The sequence below is a fragment of the Lemur catta genome, chromosome 1 (assembly GCF_020740605.2).
Source record: "Lemur catta isolate mLemCat1 chromosome 1, mLemCat1.pri, whole genome shotgun sequence".
Lineage (NCBI taxonomy): Eukaryota > Metazoa > Chordata > Mammalia > Primates > Lemuridae > Lemur > Lemur catta.
Window position 1 is genome coordinate 53,998,292 of NC_059128.1, and position 16,157 is coordinate 54,014,448.

Here is a 16,157-nt window from a genome sequence, read left to right on the forward strand (position 1 = left end):
AACTTTAGGAGTTCACCTTCGTGAAGATGCTAATATACAAATAATTTTCTTTAGCCTTATGTAATTTTTTTCTTTAAAATCTTCAGTGGAGGCATATGAATACTTTGTACGCTTTAAAAAGATCAGGAAATACAGTCTTCATAAAATAATGACTCTATAGATGAGTTAAGTGTATAACTATATAGATTTTTTTTTTTTTTTTTTTTACAAAATATGACTGGGGAGGGGGAATTGTATTTTCATTACTGTAACTTCATTGCTACATGCAAACAGTGACATCTGGTGGAATGACATTGCTTTACTTTAAAAAAATCCAGCTATTATATATTGGTAGTTATGGAAAAAGACAAACTTCCAAATAACTCCTTTCTTGATATTTCCATATAAAAACAAAAATACACAAGTCTAATATCTTATAATACATTTATAAGTGACTAAAATGACTTTTTGTCACCTCAATCTATATTTTTAAAAATATGTGTAAGGTATATTTGATGGGGCTATTTGTTAAAACTGGATATAATACAAATTGAAATGAGGTTACTACTGATTCTAGTTCTAACTCTGTCACCAACTAGGATTTGGGGTGTAAAACTTTGCCTCGGTTTCCTCATCTGTAATATGAGAGGTTTAGACTAGGGAAACACTAAGAACTCTTATACTTGTGATCTGTGTACTTCTATGACACATATAACAAAGCAGACCGCAGACAGGGCTTCTTATGCTATTTGGTATATCTTAGACCATTTCCTGGATTATGTATCAAGGAACAAGGTCAAGTAAAGAGTGAGGGTGGGGTCAGGATTAGACCTGACCATTAAGAAATGGCAGACAATGTGGGAAATGGAAGATGGTAGGGAAAGTCAGTCCCAGATACCCATATTGGAAGGAAATAAAGAGAAGACAGAACACAATATTGAAAATGAAGTATGACAGACCATGCACTACAACTGGCATCAGAAAGGTCTATAGCATGGGAGGATGGCACGTTCTGGTGGGGGGCAGACAGTTACGGGGAATACAAAACCAGGCAATATTCAGAGACTCTAAAACTTTCAGTAAAGTCATTAACATCAGGGAAGTCTTCCACAGTTAGCAAGGCCACATCCTTGGCCTAAACTCAGAACACAGGACTTTCAATTCTTGTGAGGGAACAAGCAAAGTAAAATAGAATCTCCACCTTATAAAAGCAGAAACCCTACTTCCAAAATTGGTTCACATGGATCAAATACAAACCACCAAGAGTGAGTAAAATATACTTCTCTCAGATTATCCAACTAGAGCTCCTGAGATTCTTCCTAGGTTAAATCAGAATTGGTCCTGAAAACAGGATGAGAATGAGTATTCAGAATAAAGCATAAAGAGATAAAAATGAGAGGGTCTTTCACAAATTCACAAAGCAATGGGATATAATAGAAACCACATTTAGAATCAGAGAGACCTGGGTTTGAATCCTAGCTTCTACTGGCTGTATTAATATGTACTAGTCACTTAATCACTATGCTGCATTTTCTACATTTGGGAAATGAAATTATTTTATCTACTACACAGAGTTGTTAATATAAAATTGTCTAATAAGTGCAGTGTACTTCAATTCATTTTCTATTTTCTCATCACATACCCACTTGAAGGGTTTGGATACATCCTATATAGTTGATTTGTAAGCTGTAAGTAGTAGAGATAATAAGTCAAAATAATTACTCATGTACCTGTCTTTACACTTTATATATATACATGCACATACTCAAAGGAATATAAGCTGTCAAAATAACATCTATAATGTCATTTTTGTAAAATGTATGTATATATAATATTTTTATGCACAGAAAAAAGCCTATAATAATCTTTACCATGCAAAAGCCCAATAGAAAAAAGTCATTCATACTACACCAATAATAACAATCCCAGAGAAGAATCATAGAGGCAAAATTTTCAGTTCCTGCTACATCCCACCTCCAACACCTTTCAGGATTTTGAATGACTGAACTGGTAATATAAACCTGTATCTCTGGTTCTCCTACTTAAGATCTAAAAGTAGTATTCTAATGCCTCATAGCTGAACAGTCAAAAAATGCAAGGTACATCTAGCCAATATTAATTTTGGAGAGCCAGAAGTAACCTATCTTCATTGAAAGATGAGTACACAGAAAAATCCAATATGAGTTCTATGAGGAGTCTGCAAACTATAAGAAAGAAAAATAGTATTGAAAGAATTATATAAAGAACATCATTTTATAAAAGATTTAGCATATGAAACAAAAATATTTTAGAAAGGTTCTGCTTTGTATTCTCAAGAAAATTTTTAAATGTTTTCATGAAACGTATAGTAAAAGTTCAGATAAAATAAAAGACTTAGATTTTTCTTGAGACTGATAGAATTAAACAAAAAATAATAAAAATTATGCCATAGCAGTAATAAAATGGAAAGTAAATGAAATTTTAAAATTTATACTTCAGAAAAATGAAACCACTGATGAACAGAAGTTTGAGAGACAAATGTAAACTGAAAAATAGTAAATACAGAGGAAAGATAATGAAGATACAACTTATGGCTAGTTGATAATTCCTTAAGAAATGCACAAAATAAACTGAATGGAAATATTACTCAAAATAAAACAGAAAAAGTCCTATACTGAAGAGCTATATTTGCATATCAGAAGGGCTTACCATGTACAAAAAAATTAATTAGCTATCAATCCATTCTCAAACATATGCTAGTAAAATCATTTAATTTAGAGCAAAATTTAAAATTCCATAAACAACTAGGGGAAATGGATAGTCCATACAAATATAATATAATAAAAGCAGGCTGGCTTCAGATTTCTATCTCACAAGAGTAAGATATCAGATAATGATACAAAAAAACCCAAAATACACATAGATGTGTTGGCAAATATGACAGATTATAGGAAATAGTAAGGAAGCAAAAAAGAGAAAAACAATACAAAATAGCATGACAAGAATAATATCAAGTACATTTGATAGTGCAATAAATGAATATGGAGTGCTCCAACCTATTATAAGAAACTAAATTTCTGATTAGCTTAAAAATATTTAAGTCTATGCAATCTAAAACGGACATAAAAAACTAAGAAACTAAACTAAGAAAGATTAAAATAAATCAAAGGACAAATATATATCATATTAATAAAGCAAAAAACAAGAAAAAAATACCTTTTCACTTTTAATGGATTTACTGTACAATCTACAATGAAAATAGAAGGATCACAGTTACAGTTTCTTAAATCTTCTTCTACACACAAAAAAATTGTTTTATATAATTATAATATATTGTTTCAACATTTAATTCTACCTCTTTTCTGGACACAGAGCTTCACCTCATTCGTTACTGTGGCTGCAATGTGTCTCCTTAATGGCTGCACCAAAAAAAGTCTACCATTGATGGATATTTATTTCCAGTGTTTAGTTATTATAAAAAGTGACATGATGACTGTTCTTGTGTATTTATCTTACTAATTGATAGTCATCAGCATATATATGGCATTTCAAGCCATAGTCCTAGATAAGATTACCTTGAGGGTATAGGTAGAGGAGCAGAGAGGTCCCAGGATAAGCCCGGGGCACTCCAATGTTGAGAAGTCAAGATGAGAAGACACCAGGGAAGGAGACTGATAAGGCATAGCCCCAGAAGCCAGAAGAGAACCAAGAGCGGTCCCTAAGACTGAGGGATAAAAGTGATTTACAGAAGAGCAAGTGATCAACTGTGTCAAATACTACAGAGATGTCAAGACAAGGACTGTGACGTCTTGAAGCAATCTGATCATATCATTTTTCAAAAACCCCATCAGTGCTTTCCCAATGCACTCAGAATAAAAATCCCTCCCCCAAGTCCTCACACACACCCTCACATACATATACAGGGTATTCATAAAATCCTGCCTCCTCTCTAGCCTCAATTACATCACTGCTCTGTTTCTAATACTGGACTTCTTTCTAATTCTTAGATGGGTTCCAGTTGTCCACAACAGGGACTCTCAAATTTCAGTATGTGTACAAGTCACCTGCACTTCTAACAAGTTTCCAGGCAATAGTGATGCTACTAGTCTGCATACTATACTTTGAATGGCAACAACCTAAAACATTCTATTCTCCTAGCTATCTTCTGTTCATATTTCAGATCTCAATTTAAGTATCAGTTCCTCAAAGCTCCCCTGATAATCAGAGACTCTTTTTTTTTTTTTTTTAATTTCAGCTCATCATGGGGGTACATAAGTTCAGGTTATATACATTGACCATGTCCCGCCCATCCCCCTGAGTCAGAGCCTCAGGCGTGTCCATTCTCCAGACAGTGCGCCTGGCACTCACCATGTAGTCATACCAGAGACTCTTCTTAAATGTTTCCATAGAACCCTGCACATCTCCACATTAATTGTCGCAGTCACAATAATTAATTCATCTCTTTCTTTTTGCTAGTCTTCAGGTTCTCTGAGGGCAGGGATTATGTTTATCTTGCTTGCCACATAGTAGGTACACAAAAAATATTTGCTGATTAATTTAAATGATTACTCAAATCTATATTTCTTGACATGAAAAGATGTTCACAGCATAATGAGTTTTTAAAGTCAGGTTACAAAACACTATGCATATAGCATTATCCCATTTTTGTTATATATGATTTACTTCCATACAGGAAAGTCTGGAATCCTATATTTAAGAATGTTAACAGTATTATCTCTGGATGGCAAGATTTTGAATAATTGTTTTTCTTTTAGCATTTTCTTACATATTTTTGCATATTTTCTAAAATATTTTTATTTTTTGTAATGAAATAATAAAAAATGAAATTAAGCATTGAATTCTGACACTTAACCTTTGGTTTTCCAGTTGTTTTGCTGTTATTTTAATGTGAAAAAGTAATTGTCCATATTTTTTCAACAACTGACTACAAATTTCTTTTGTGATATCTGAGATCCACAGCCTAAACATTGCTCACTACCAGGTAGCTGGTTAAAAGAGGTACCTAATTTGAGAAGGTCAGCCAACATGTGTAGGACAGCATTTTTGTCAATAAAGACCAACTCTCTTTATTGATGGTAGATCAAAAAAAAAATACGCAGGCAGTTCTACATAGACAAATCCATGAAATAGAACATAAGACCATTTTAAGATATGAAAAGTCAGTATTTCAAAACAGTGAGGAAAAGAGGATTTATTAAATAAATTATATTGTGTAATTATTCTTCTTATCAAAATATAGATGAATCAAAGACTTAATTTTTTTCAAAGGAAGCTATAAAATTGCTACAAGAAAATATGAGAGAATACATTCAAAGGTTAAGTATAGAAATGGCCTAAGAATGACACCAAGACAAGAACACCTATACAAAGCAACTGGCAGTTTTTATTACACAAAAATTAAAACTTCTGTATAGCATAAAACACCACAAACAAAACAGAGAAGCAAAAAAACAAAGTGAAAAAGTCTACAATATATGAGATAAATTATTAAAATCTTTAACATGAAAAGATCACTTACAAATCAGAAAGAAAGAGATGAATGATAACTCCACAGAATATGAGCTGGTAATGCTCAAAAGGATAAAAAAACAAATAGCCAAGAGACATCTAAAAATACGCTTGACCTTGCCAGAAATGAATAGAAATAATTTTTAAAAAGTTTTCCTAATTAGATTATAAAAAAATAAAAAAGATTGACAATTAGTAATTAGGCAAGGAAAAGAATAGTCTCATAAATTGTCATAAACAATGTCACTGCAGTTTGGCTGAAGTAGTGAATATCATGAAATAATTTAAATTTCTTTTTTTGTTGAGTCCTTCATGATATATTTTTGAATCCATTTCCTCAAACTTGACTTTTAGTAAAAGTTGGACACTCTGTAATTTAAATTTCATAATATTCTAACAAAATGTCCATAACTTTTGCCAGAAATCACTTTTTAAAGCAAAAATATGGTCAATGTGGAGTATTTTTATAGTTCTCATTATAATTGCTGCTAAGCAAAATAAACATAAATTTGAACAGTACATTACTAGTTCCAATAAACTTAAGGTTATACCCTTACTATTCCACTAAAATATCCTTGGTTTTTGCCACAAATAACAATTACTATACACAGAATTAGGAAAGCATTGAAACTACATAACCACAAGTATTATCATCTTTGGAGTCAACTGTTCATTGCACAGAAAAAACAAAAAGCTATCAAATGAAAGGATGTTTACTTTATGTTTATAATTACCTTTCCTGAGTACACTTCTCCAAACTTGTAGGCTGAGTAGACAGATATATTTTGAAAAGGTTAAGCTATGTTTAGCAAGGTAATCCTCAAGAGATGGATGCTGGAGAATTAAATATTCAGTACTTAAATTAACTTCTTATTTGGTACTTAGGAACAAATTGTCAAGAATTAACATCATCAAATAGAACATTTATTGACTCTCTTGGAAAAAGAAAGGGAGGTCTACTTAAAGAAGAAAAAAAAAAAAGAACTTTAGAATTTGGAAAGAAACCAGCAATTTTAACACATTGTGTGGATAAGAGAAGCTGTAAGTCCTCAAGATGATATTTGGCTTACACAGTGCTAGTGAAAATAACTCAAAATAGTAGAGTTTCTTGACTACTAGATTACATTCATGTATTAATTTTCTACTCTCAGATTTAGGCTTTTAAAAGACACTCCAAAGAATGTCACGATGAATTGCTGTTTCTGCCAGAGATACTGGAACAGTTTTGAAATTTCCAAAATATTTCACATATAATTTTTTCTAATTTAGCAAATATTGACTTGATAAATTAAAACAAAAAGACTGTAGATGTATAAAATTATGATTGACAAATAAATCCTAAACATATAGAAAATAAATGTGAGAATGACCTTCTTATTAGGAATTCAAATTGAAACTCATTGTGATTACTAAACACTGGGAAACTAGGTAATTAGAAACCATGAAAGAATGCAGTAGAGTGTTCTAATTTTTACTAAAAGTCAAGTTGGAGGAAATGGATTCAAAATATATCACGAAGGACTCAACAAATAAAGAAAACTACAGACCTATATCCCTTATGAATATAAATGCAAAAATTCTCAATATAATCCTAGCAAACCAAATTCAGCTGCACATCAAAAAATAATCCATCACAACCAACAGAACTTCATCCCAGAGATGTAAGGATGGTTCAAAATATGCAAATTTATAAATGTAATTCACCACATAAATAGAAGTAAAAACAAAGACCATATGATCCTCTCAATAGATACAGAAAAAATATTCGACAAAATTCAGCACCCTTTTATGATAAGAACACTCTTAACAAAATAGGCATAGATGGGACTTTCCTTAAAATTATAAAAGCCATATATGACAAACCCATAGCCAATATCATACTGAATGAGGAAAAATTGAAAACACTCCTGCTTAGAAATGGAACCACACAAAGTTGTCCACTGTCACCACTTCTATTAAACATGGTGCTGGAAGTCTTAGCCAGAGCAATCAGAAAAGAGAAGGAAATCAAGGGCATCCAAATGGGGGCAGAAGAGGTCAAACTATTTCTCTTTGCTAACAATATAATCTTATACCTAGAAAACCCCAAAGATTCTGCCAAGAGACTCCAGGAATTGATAAACAAATTCAGCAAAGTCTCAGATTACAAAATCAATATACACAAATCAGTAGCATGCATATATGCCATCAACAGCCAAACTAAGAACCAAATCAAAGACTCAATATCTTTCACAATAGCAATAAAGAAAATAAAATACCCAGGAATATATTTAACTAAGGAGGTGAAAGAACTCTACAGGGAGAACTACAAAGCACTGAGAAAGTAAATTGCAGAGGACATAAATAGATGGAAAAATATATCATGCTCATGGATTGGCAGAATTAATATTGTTAAAATGTCTATACTACCCAAAGTGATCTATGGATTCAATGCAATCCCTATTAAAATACCAATATCATTTTTCATAGATCTAGAAAAAATAATTCTGTACTTTGTATGGAACCAGAGAAGACCCCATATAGCCAAAGTAACCTTAAGCAAAAAGAACAAATCAGGAGGCATAAATTTACCAGACTTCAAGCTATACTACAAGGCTATTGCAATCAAAACAACATGGTATTGGCACAAGAACAGAGGCATAGAGCAACGAATCAGAACAGAACAGAGAACCCAGATATAAAACCATCCTCATATTTCCATCTGATTGTTGGCAAAGCAGACAACATACACTGGGGAAAAGAATCCTTATTCAGTAAATGATGCTGGGAAAATTGGATAGCCACATGAGAAGACTGAAACAGGATCCACACCTCTCACCACTCACAAAAAATAACTCATGATGTATAACAGACTTTAACCTAAGGCATGAAACTATAAGAATTCTAGAAGAAAATGTTGGAAAAATGCTTATAGACATTGGCCTAGGCAAAAAATTTATGAAGAAGATCCCAAAGCAATCACAGCAACAAGAAAAATAAATAAATGGGACCTGATCAAATTTAAAAGCTCTGCACAGCCAAGGAAACTATCATTAGAGCAAATAGACAACCTACAAAATGGGAGAAAATATTTGCATGCTCTACATTCGATAAAGAGCTGATAACTACAATCTATAAAGAATTCAAGCAAATCAGCAAGAAAAAAATCAAACAACCCCATTAAAAAGTGGGCAAAAGACAGAAACAGAAACTTTTCAAAAGAAGATAGACTAATGGCAAGAAACATATGAAAAAATGCTCAACATCTCTAATCATCAGGGAAATGCACATCAAAACCACAATGAGGCCGGGCGCGGTGGCTCACGCCTGTAATCCTAGCACTCTGGGAGGCCGAGGCGGGCGGATCGTTTGAGCTCAGGAGTTCGAGACCAGCCTGAGCAAGAGCGAGACCCCATCTCTACTAAAAATAGAAAGAAATTATCTGGCCAACTAAAAATATATATACATAAAAATTAGCCGGGCATGGTGGCGCATGTCTGTAGTCCCAGCTACTCGGGAGGCTGAGGCAGTAGGATCGCTTAAGCCCAGGAGTGTGAGGTTGCTGTGAGCTAGGCTGACGCCACGGCACTCACTCTAGCCCGGGCAATAAAGTGAGACTCTGTCTCAAAAAAAAAAAAAAAACCCACAATGAGATATCACTTACCTCCAGTGAGAATGGCTTTTATCAAAAAGTCCCCAAACAACAAATACTGATGTAAATGCAGACAGATAGGAACACTCATACATTGTTGGTGGGACTGCAAACTAGTACAACCTCTATGGAAAGTAGTATGGAGATACCTCAAAAGAACTAAAGGTAGACATACCATTTTGATTCAGCAATCCCACTACTGTGTATTTACCCAAAGGAAACAAAGACATTCTATAGAAAAGACACCTGCCTTCGAATGTTTATAGCAGCACAATTCACAATTGCAGGGATGTGAAAATGACCCAAGTGTCTATCAATACATGAGTGGATCGATAAAATGTGGTATATGTATACCATGGGGTATTACTCAGCCATAAAAAATGTTGACCTAATACCTCTTGTATTAACCTGGATGGAACTGGAAACCATTCTTCTAAGTGAAGTATCACAAGAATGGAAAAACAAACACCACATGTACTCACTATTAAGTTCATACTAATCAATCAACACATACGTGCACATTCAGAAATAACATTCATAGGAAACCAAGCAGATGGGAGTGGGGAGGAGGGGACGGGCCAATTCACACCTAATGAATACAATGCACACTATTTGGGTGATGGGCACACTTATAACTTTGACTCAAATAGTATAAAACCAATTTATGTAACTAAAATGTTTGTGCCCCCATAATATTCTGAAATAAAACATAAAGGAATATAAAAGAATATTCATAAATTACAAATGTGCATTGTTCTAAGAAGGGTACCTACTGAGCTTTTCTATCTTAAGGCCAATAGAGAAGGCAAGTTTCTACATCCCCCCATCAGTGGAATAAAAATTATAATTGTATTAATAGAAAAAAGAAAGGAAGAAAAAATATATATGTATATATATCATGGAAAATGTGGGTATTTATAATTTTGTTATCATGTAATTAAAAGTGATCTTTTTAAATATTATTTTCATATATCCAGGATAAATTATAACACTGAAAAAGTTTGTAGTAGATTTTTCAGAATTCCTACCAAAGCTTCTGAAAGGCAAGAGACTCTACAGCATGCATTCTTAATGGGCAGGTGATCTTGCCCCCAAGGGGGTGAAAATGGGTGCTTTGGATGGGGGAAGGGAGGAACTTACTCTTTTTTTGTATAAAGCACAGACATACATACAGTATCATAAACAGATATACAGCATATCTGGGATATTAAAAATTAATCAGGAGAGGTTATTGGGGGGAAAGGTCTTAAAGTTTTCTTTAAAAGGCTGATAATAAAAATGAAGGCTGAGAAAAACTGAGTTATACAAACCTGGATGTTAATCTCTATTAAGAGATAAGAACTTATGCAAGTAACCTGACATCATGGACCCTAAATTTCTTCATGAATAAAACTGAAATTATGACTCTCCCTTGCAGTTGAAGATTTAAATAGGAAACATATGCAAAACACACAGCACAATGCTCAGAATATAGTTACTGCTAAATAAACATTAGGTCCCTTCCCTATTCTCTTCTCTTTTGAGGATGCTGTAAATTATATATTCTCCACAAAAGAATATGCAAATTCCCAAGGAAAGTGAGACACAAGGAGAAGTGGAATGAACTCCAAGAAGTAATGATTTTTGTACATGACCCCCGGACCCAAGTATACCCAATGATGGTGAAATCTAGTTTAACACAGTGGGTTCTAGCACCAAATCTGTGATTTTTTTAAATTGTATAAATGTAACTAAATTGCCTAATTTTTATGAGCCTCAATTTCCACATGTGTACTCCAGAGTTGTGATGAAGAACAAGTGAAATAATGTACAAGTATGTAACACTCTTTGGGAACTAGGCTACTAAAGTAAAGTTACCTTATGGTAGGGTATGGTTCTTGTTAATACTGTCAGGAAGCAGAAACACAAACCTAGACTATACACATACTGGGGAAGCAATGAAAAAGAACAAAAAGTGCTCCTCTCTAGCATCCAAGAAAAGAATCAAATATTTAAAATCTAAACATCAAAAGGCAGAATGTCTTTGGCAGTTTAAGTCTAGTTTAAAACAAAATTACCAGTGGAACTCTTACCTATCTTTCTGTTCTTCATCTGTAAAGTGATCATTTAAGAAAGATGTTCCAAATATTCCAAGTAGGGTTCTGTGGCCTTTCTTGTCAGGAGTGTGATACAGTCGAGAAGCCAGGCGCAAGTCAAGGGGCAACTCCTGGGCTGGGACAGTGGTGCACAGATCATGAAGGTGAGGAGTGGAGTAGCCTTGTGGAATTCTGTACCAGGAAACGAAAGTGAGCTTCTTTTACCATTTTGTGGTCTTCAGATGTAAAATAAATTATATTGACAGTTTAGTTTAAGATCTAAAAAGCATATATCAATGTAAGAGATACAGATTTAAAACTATAATAATGGTTTATAACAAATATAGTATCACAATCTCAGGCCATTGTCCAGAACCTTAAACTTGTATCCAACTGCCTGCTGAATATCTCAACCTGCATGTCCTACAAACACCTCAGAATCAACAGCTCTAAGAGCAAACTCGTTACCACCCACCCCTAAACCCTTTTTTATCTGAATTCTGTAACTCAGTCTGGAAACACCATATCTAGCCATCATGCATTACTCCTTTGCTACTCTGCTTAAATGCTAATGTCCCTAAAGAAGCAGAAAAGTATAATACAATATTTGTTAACTAGCACAGATAAAACCTTGGATCTCTCGAAGTCACTGTGGCCTCTCCCTTCCCACTCTGCTGGACCTTGCCTCTCTCCTGACTTTCCAAAGTAGGGAAGAGGGAATGAAGATCTGTTTTCTTACTCTCCAGCACCACTTGCCACCCAATCAACAAACACTTACTGAGCACCTACTATGTGCCAGACTCTGTGCTAGGTGCTTTACACACATTTTCTCTAATTCCCACAATGAAGCTATATTAGAGGCATTATTATTCTTGTTTTGGAGCAGGCTTATTTTGGATAAGTCACAAAATTAATGGGTGACACTAGGATCCAAACACAATGTTGCTGGCTATAAGCCAAATTTCTTGCCTATTAGTGACTCCTGAATGGAAGGGGCCCTTGTCCGGTACTATTCCATCCCCAACTCCCAACTAAATCTATAATCTTACAGCAACCAAATGACTTTCTTTTCATCAAATCAAATAAAATCAACTTTATATCTTTAGATCATGTTCTCTTATGACCTGCAAGTCACAGATGACAATATTGGTGACTCTTCTTGAAACTGATCTTTCTCTGTGAGCTTTATTAAGCCTGCACTATCCCAGCTTTCCATCTACCTCCCAAACTCTTCATAATCTGACTTAAGTCACTGGTTTTTCCTTCTCCAGCTTCCAAACTGGGTGTGGCTTCTAAGGTTTAACTTTACTTTCTACACTGGAAAAAGCACCTTCGGAGTTTCAGCTACTCCCCTGTGCTGAGAGCTCCCGTCTCACCCCCAGTATCACTGTCTCACCTAGATTCTTCATCATGAAGACAGAAAACATCTTTGACTCCTCTCTCCTTCACCTGCATATTCAACACAAAACTGAGTTTCTTCCCACACAGAGTTGCTCCATGTGGTCCTTCTCCATTCCACTGCCAGCCACCCCCAAGCCAAGGACCTCATTACCTCAGCCTGCACAGACAGGCAAGGGTTTTCTAGTTGACTTAAGCACTGCGCCCTCTGTCTCTTCCCTGCTGCAAAATTCTACCAGATTGATCTTAAGTTCTCCTTTGCCCAGCACAATGGTTCTTTGTTGCTTACTGCATCTGTCTAACATCCTCTCTCTAAGTTTCAGAGCTCCTGGCATCTGGCCTCACTTCTAGCATAGTGGTTAAGAGTGCAGACTCTGGAGTCAGACCGCCTGGGTCCAAATCCTGTTTAAAATTCGCGCTTGATCATAAGCAAATCAATTAATTTCTCTATACTGTGGTGAGTGATGAATAACATTAGTGCATGCTGAATAAAGTTGCTTTAAGAAAGAAGAGTGAACACATTTAGACATCATCTCTCACATGGCAGATGTTAGCTACTATCATTAGCTTCTAGGACAAACCACAGGGCTAGACCTGTCAGTTCCTTCAGTTATGGATAGAATGCTGTCTACCCTTTTGTCCATGTCTAAACATCCTTCAAACAATTATCTCAAGAACAGACTTCTCTGCAAAGTTTATCTTTTTTTTTCTTTTTTTACAGCTATCTCTTTTCATACATTGCCCTAGTCTTGTGCCACCTATTTTGACCCCTTATCTAGTGGGTTAATGCCAGTCTGTCCACTGACTGCTCCATGTGTCTAGGACTGCCTTAGAGAATAGCACAGTATGGAGCATATAGACTTTAGAGTTGGCTGGGCCTGATTCAGAATTTCAGTTCTAACGCTTGCAGACTGTATTACTGGCTTCTCTGGAAGTCTTCTGAAAAATGAGAATAAAAATCTTTTAACTCTTACCTTCGTAAGAATTGATAAAAATAACAGAGATCATTCCTGATCTATAGAGGTCTCTCAAGAAATTATTGTTTTATTTTTATTGTTGTTATTAGTTTGCACTGCACATCACCTAACCCATTGCTAGGCACAATATATACATTATGGAATTATTAACAGAAAGTGGTTTATGGCATTTCCCAAACCACGTAGAGCCTAATAAAAACAGGACATGAAATTTGTATATGCTCATGTGAAGGAGGAAAAGCATTTAGAAATGCCGGAGACAAAGAGCCCTAACTGAGGGGTGAAAAGGAGTATCCAGGAAGCCAGAGCTCCAGGCACTCTGGACTCCTAAGAAAGGGTTTTTGAAAAAGAGAAAGAGAGAAGAGAAAAGGGTGAGCTCTGATGTCAAGCTCACCTACACCATCATTCTGCCTGGGACAGGTCCTAGCTAGTGGAATGTGCTTGAGATTACATTACTGATTTTTATTTTTTCTTAAAAAGTACCAAAACCAATCTGAATTCCTCAGCTCCCATTCTAGTGTAACAACATAGGTCAGCAAGTGAATCTCCCTTGGTTACTGAGCTAAAAAACAATATGCTGCCATAGGTAGCTGAATTCCCAAGAAAACAATTTAATTTGGGGGCCAATCACTGGTGAGAAAATTTAGGTAAAAAAAATTGATTAAAGAAAAAGGAGCAATGAATAAAAGATTTTCAGAAATATTTTTCCAAGATTCTGTTTTAATACATAAATTTTTTAAGTATCATATTTTTATACATCTCATTCTTATTTCTCTCTAACAGGAACTTCTAATTTTGGTTTTAACGAATTAAAACAGTTCTAAATATATATCAATAAGATCTACAAATATTTTTGGCATGCTCAAGAAAGGCTGTGTGTTTTTATAGCACACTCTCCTTAAACAGGACTATTTGTCATTCTTTGAAACACTAAGACATAAAAAAGAAAAGACTCTGACTCTGTGTGTGGCCATACTACTTTGCTTAATGCACTAAATGCAAGGTTTTTCAGAAAAAAAAATCAAGAAGTTTCTGCTCCATTGATAATCTGACAGTAACTATTTATTGAAGTTAAAATACTTGTTGTCTGCTGTCACTATTTGTTTTAATACATAATCTTGCTAACTAAATGAGCTTAAAGCAATGCAGATAAGCAATGGTATGTACAGGGTCACTTAAATGCCAATTTGACTGTTTCATAAACTTTGGAATTCTTTTCCCATGAGTCTATTCTCAGCTACTAAATTGTGAGTAATATCCATTTACAAAGCTTGGGCTGGCCATAAAAAGGTTGTCTTCCATGTCCAACACACCTTTCAGTGCCCTAAGCAACAACAAAAGCTAATAATTAAAGCTTCTTTAAACCCCCATTAAGAGTTAAATGAAGAAGAATCTAGAATAAACCAACTCATAAAAACCTAGTGGTATAATAAGGAGAAAATCAAAGTTTCAACAAGGTAAATAGCAAAAGGTAAACCATAAGCTAAATTGCATTTACACACTGTTATTCAAAATTGTGGTTGTATTCCTGTGTAATAAGAAACTCCATTAAAAATATGGGTGAGGAGATGAAACATGATAGTACAGAAAAATAAAGCCATCAAACTTGTCAAATTTATTGACCTATGGACATTTTGTGTTGGGTTGTCTTTTATTTGGGTTGTCCAAATCAGGCATTACAGTGACCAAAAATATCAAATCTCACATGCTAACACTTAATTTTCTTTAGTCTCACAAAGAGCTAGTTTTATTCTAGCTATTGTTATATCATTAAAGTACATTTGTCAAAAACAGGAAAGGAAAGAAGCATAGAATATAGCATATATATCCTACCTGTAAAATCTGCCACCCACTTTTTCCGTGAGAAGGTTTAATTTGGATCTCATATATGAATTTCTAAAACATTTAGTTTTCCTTTTAAAATATATTCCACGTATCAATGCTACTGAATAACTTATTTTCCACTAATAAAATTTATAAATTTAAGAAGTTTACTTTTTATGTAGTTTTGGATCCCAAGAGTGTTTTAAACACTTTTTTGGTCTCGGTGAAATTCCTGATTGCATTTTTCGTATTCGCTTAACTTCGTTTCCTTTGATTTGCAAGAATTCTGATGATTTCACCTTTAAAAAAATATATAAAGCATGTTATTAAGGAAATCTGTAATGTGAAGGTTAGATATTTCTGTTATATTTAATAATTCATCTAATATTTAAACTCCTGATTTCTGTGTATATTTTACAATAGAATATAAATCCTAAAGGTGAGTTATATTTTCCTCTATATCCATTCTTAAGTTTTTACATATGTACCTTCATAACAATAAAAATATTACTACCATATTTATTTATAACATCTTTTATTTATCACCTCAGAATTATCAAAGAAATATTAAGATTTTTCCCTTCATAAATCTACTCTTCGTGGTTGGTATTTTAAATAAAACTTATCCTTAGTTTGACGTGACAGGTGGCTACAAGCACAAGCTAAAAAGAATTTTAATGCTTTATATTACTATTTTGAGCAACATTTATCAATTTGTACTTCTTAGAGTTGTACTGTTTTCTATTACTACTGCTTGGGAAAAAT

At 34.2% G+C, this 16,157-nt stretch overlaps 1 protein-coding gene across 1 annotated transcript in view; it reads right to left on the reverse strand.

Moving 5' to 3' along the window:
- Positions 1-16,157, reverse strand: part of TTC6 (tetratricopeptide repeat domain 6) — a 170,893-nt gene that overhangs the window by 91,803 nt on the left and 62,933 nt on the right. Inside the window, exons 5-6 of the mRNA XM_045568276.1 lie at positions 15,564-15,691; positions 11,191-11,385 (exon numbers count right to left, since the gene is read on the reverse strand). Of these exons, the coding sequence (XP_045424232.1) occupies positions 11,191-11,385; positions 15,564-15,691 (323 nt within the window). The remainder of the gene's footprint in view (positions 1-11,190; positions 11,386-15,563; positions 15,692-16,157) is intronic.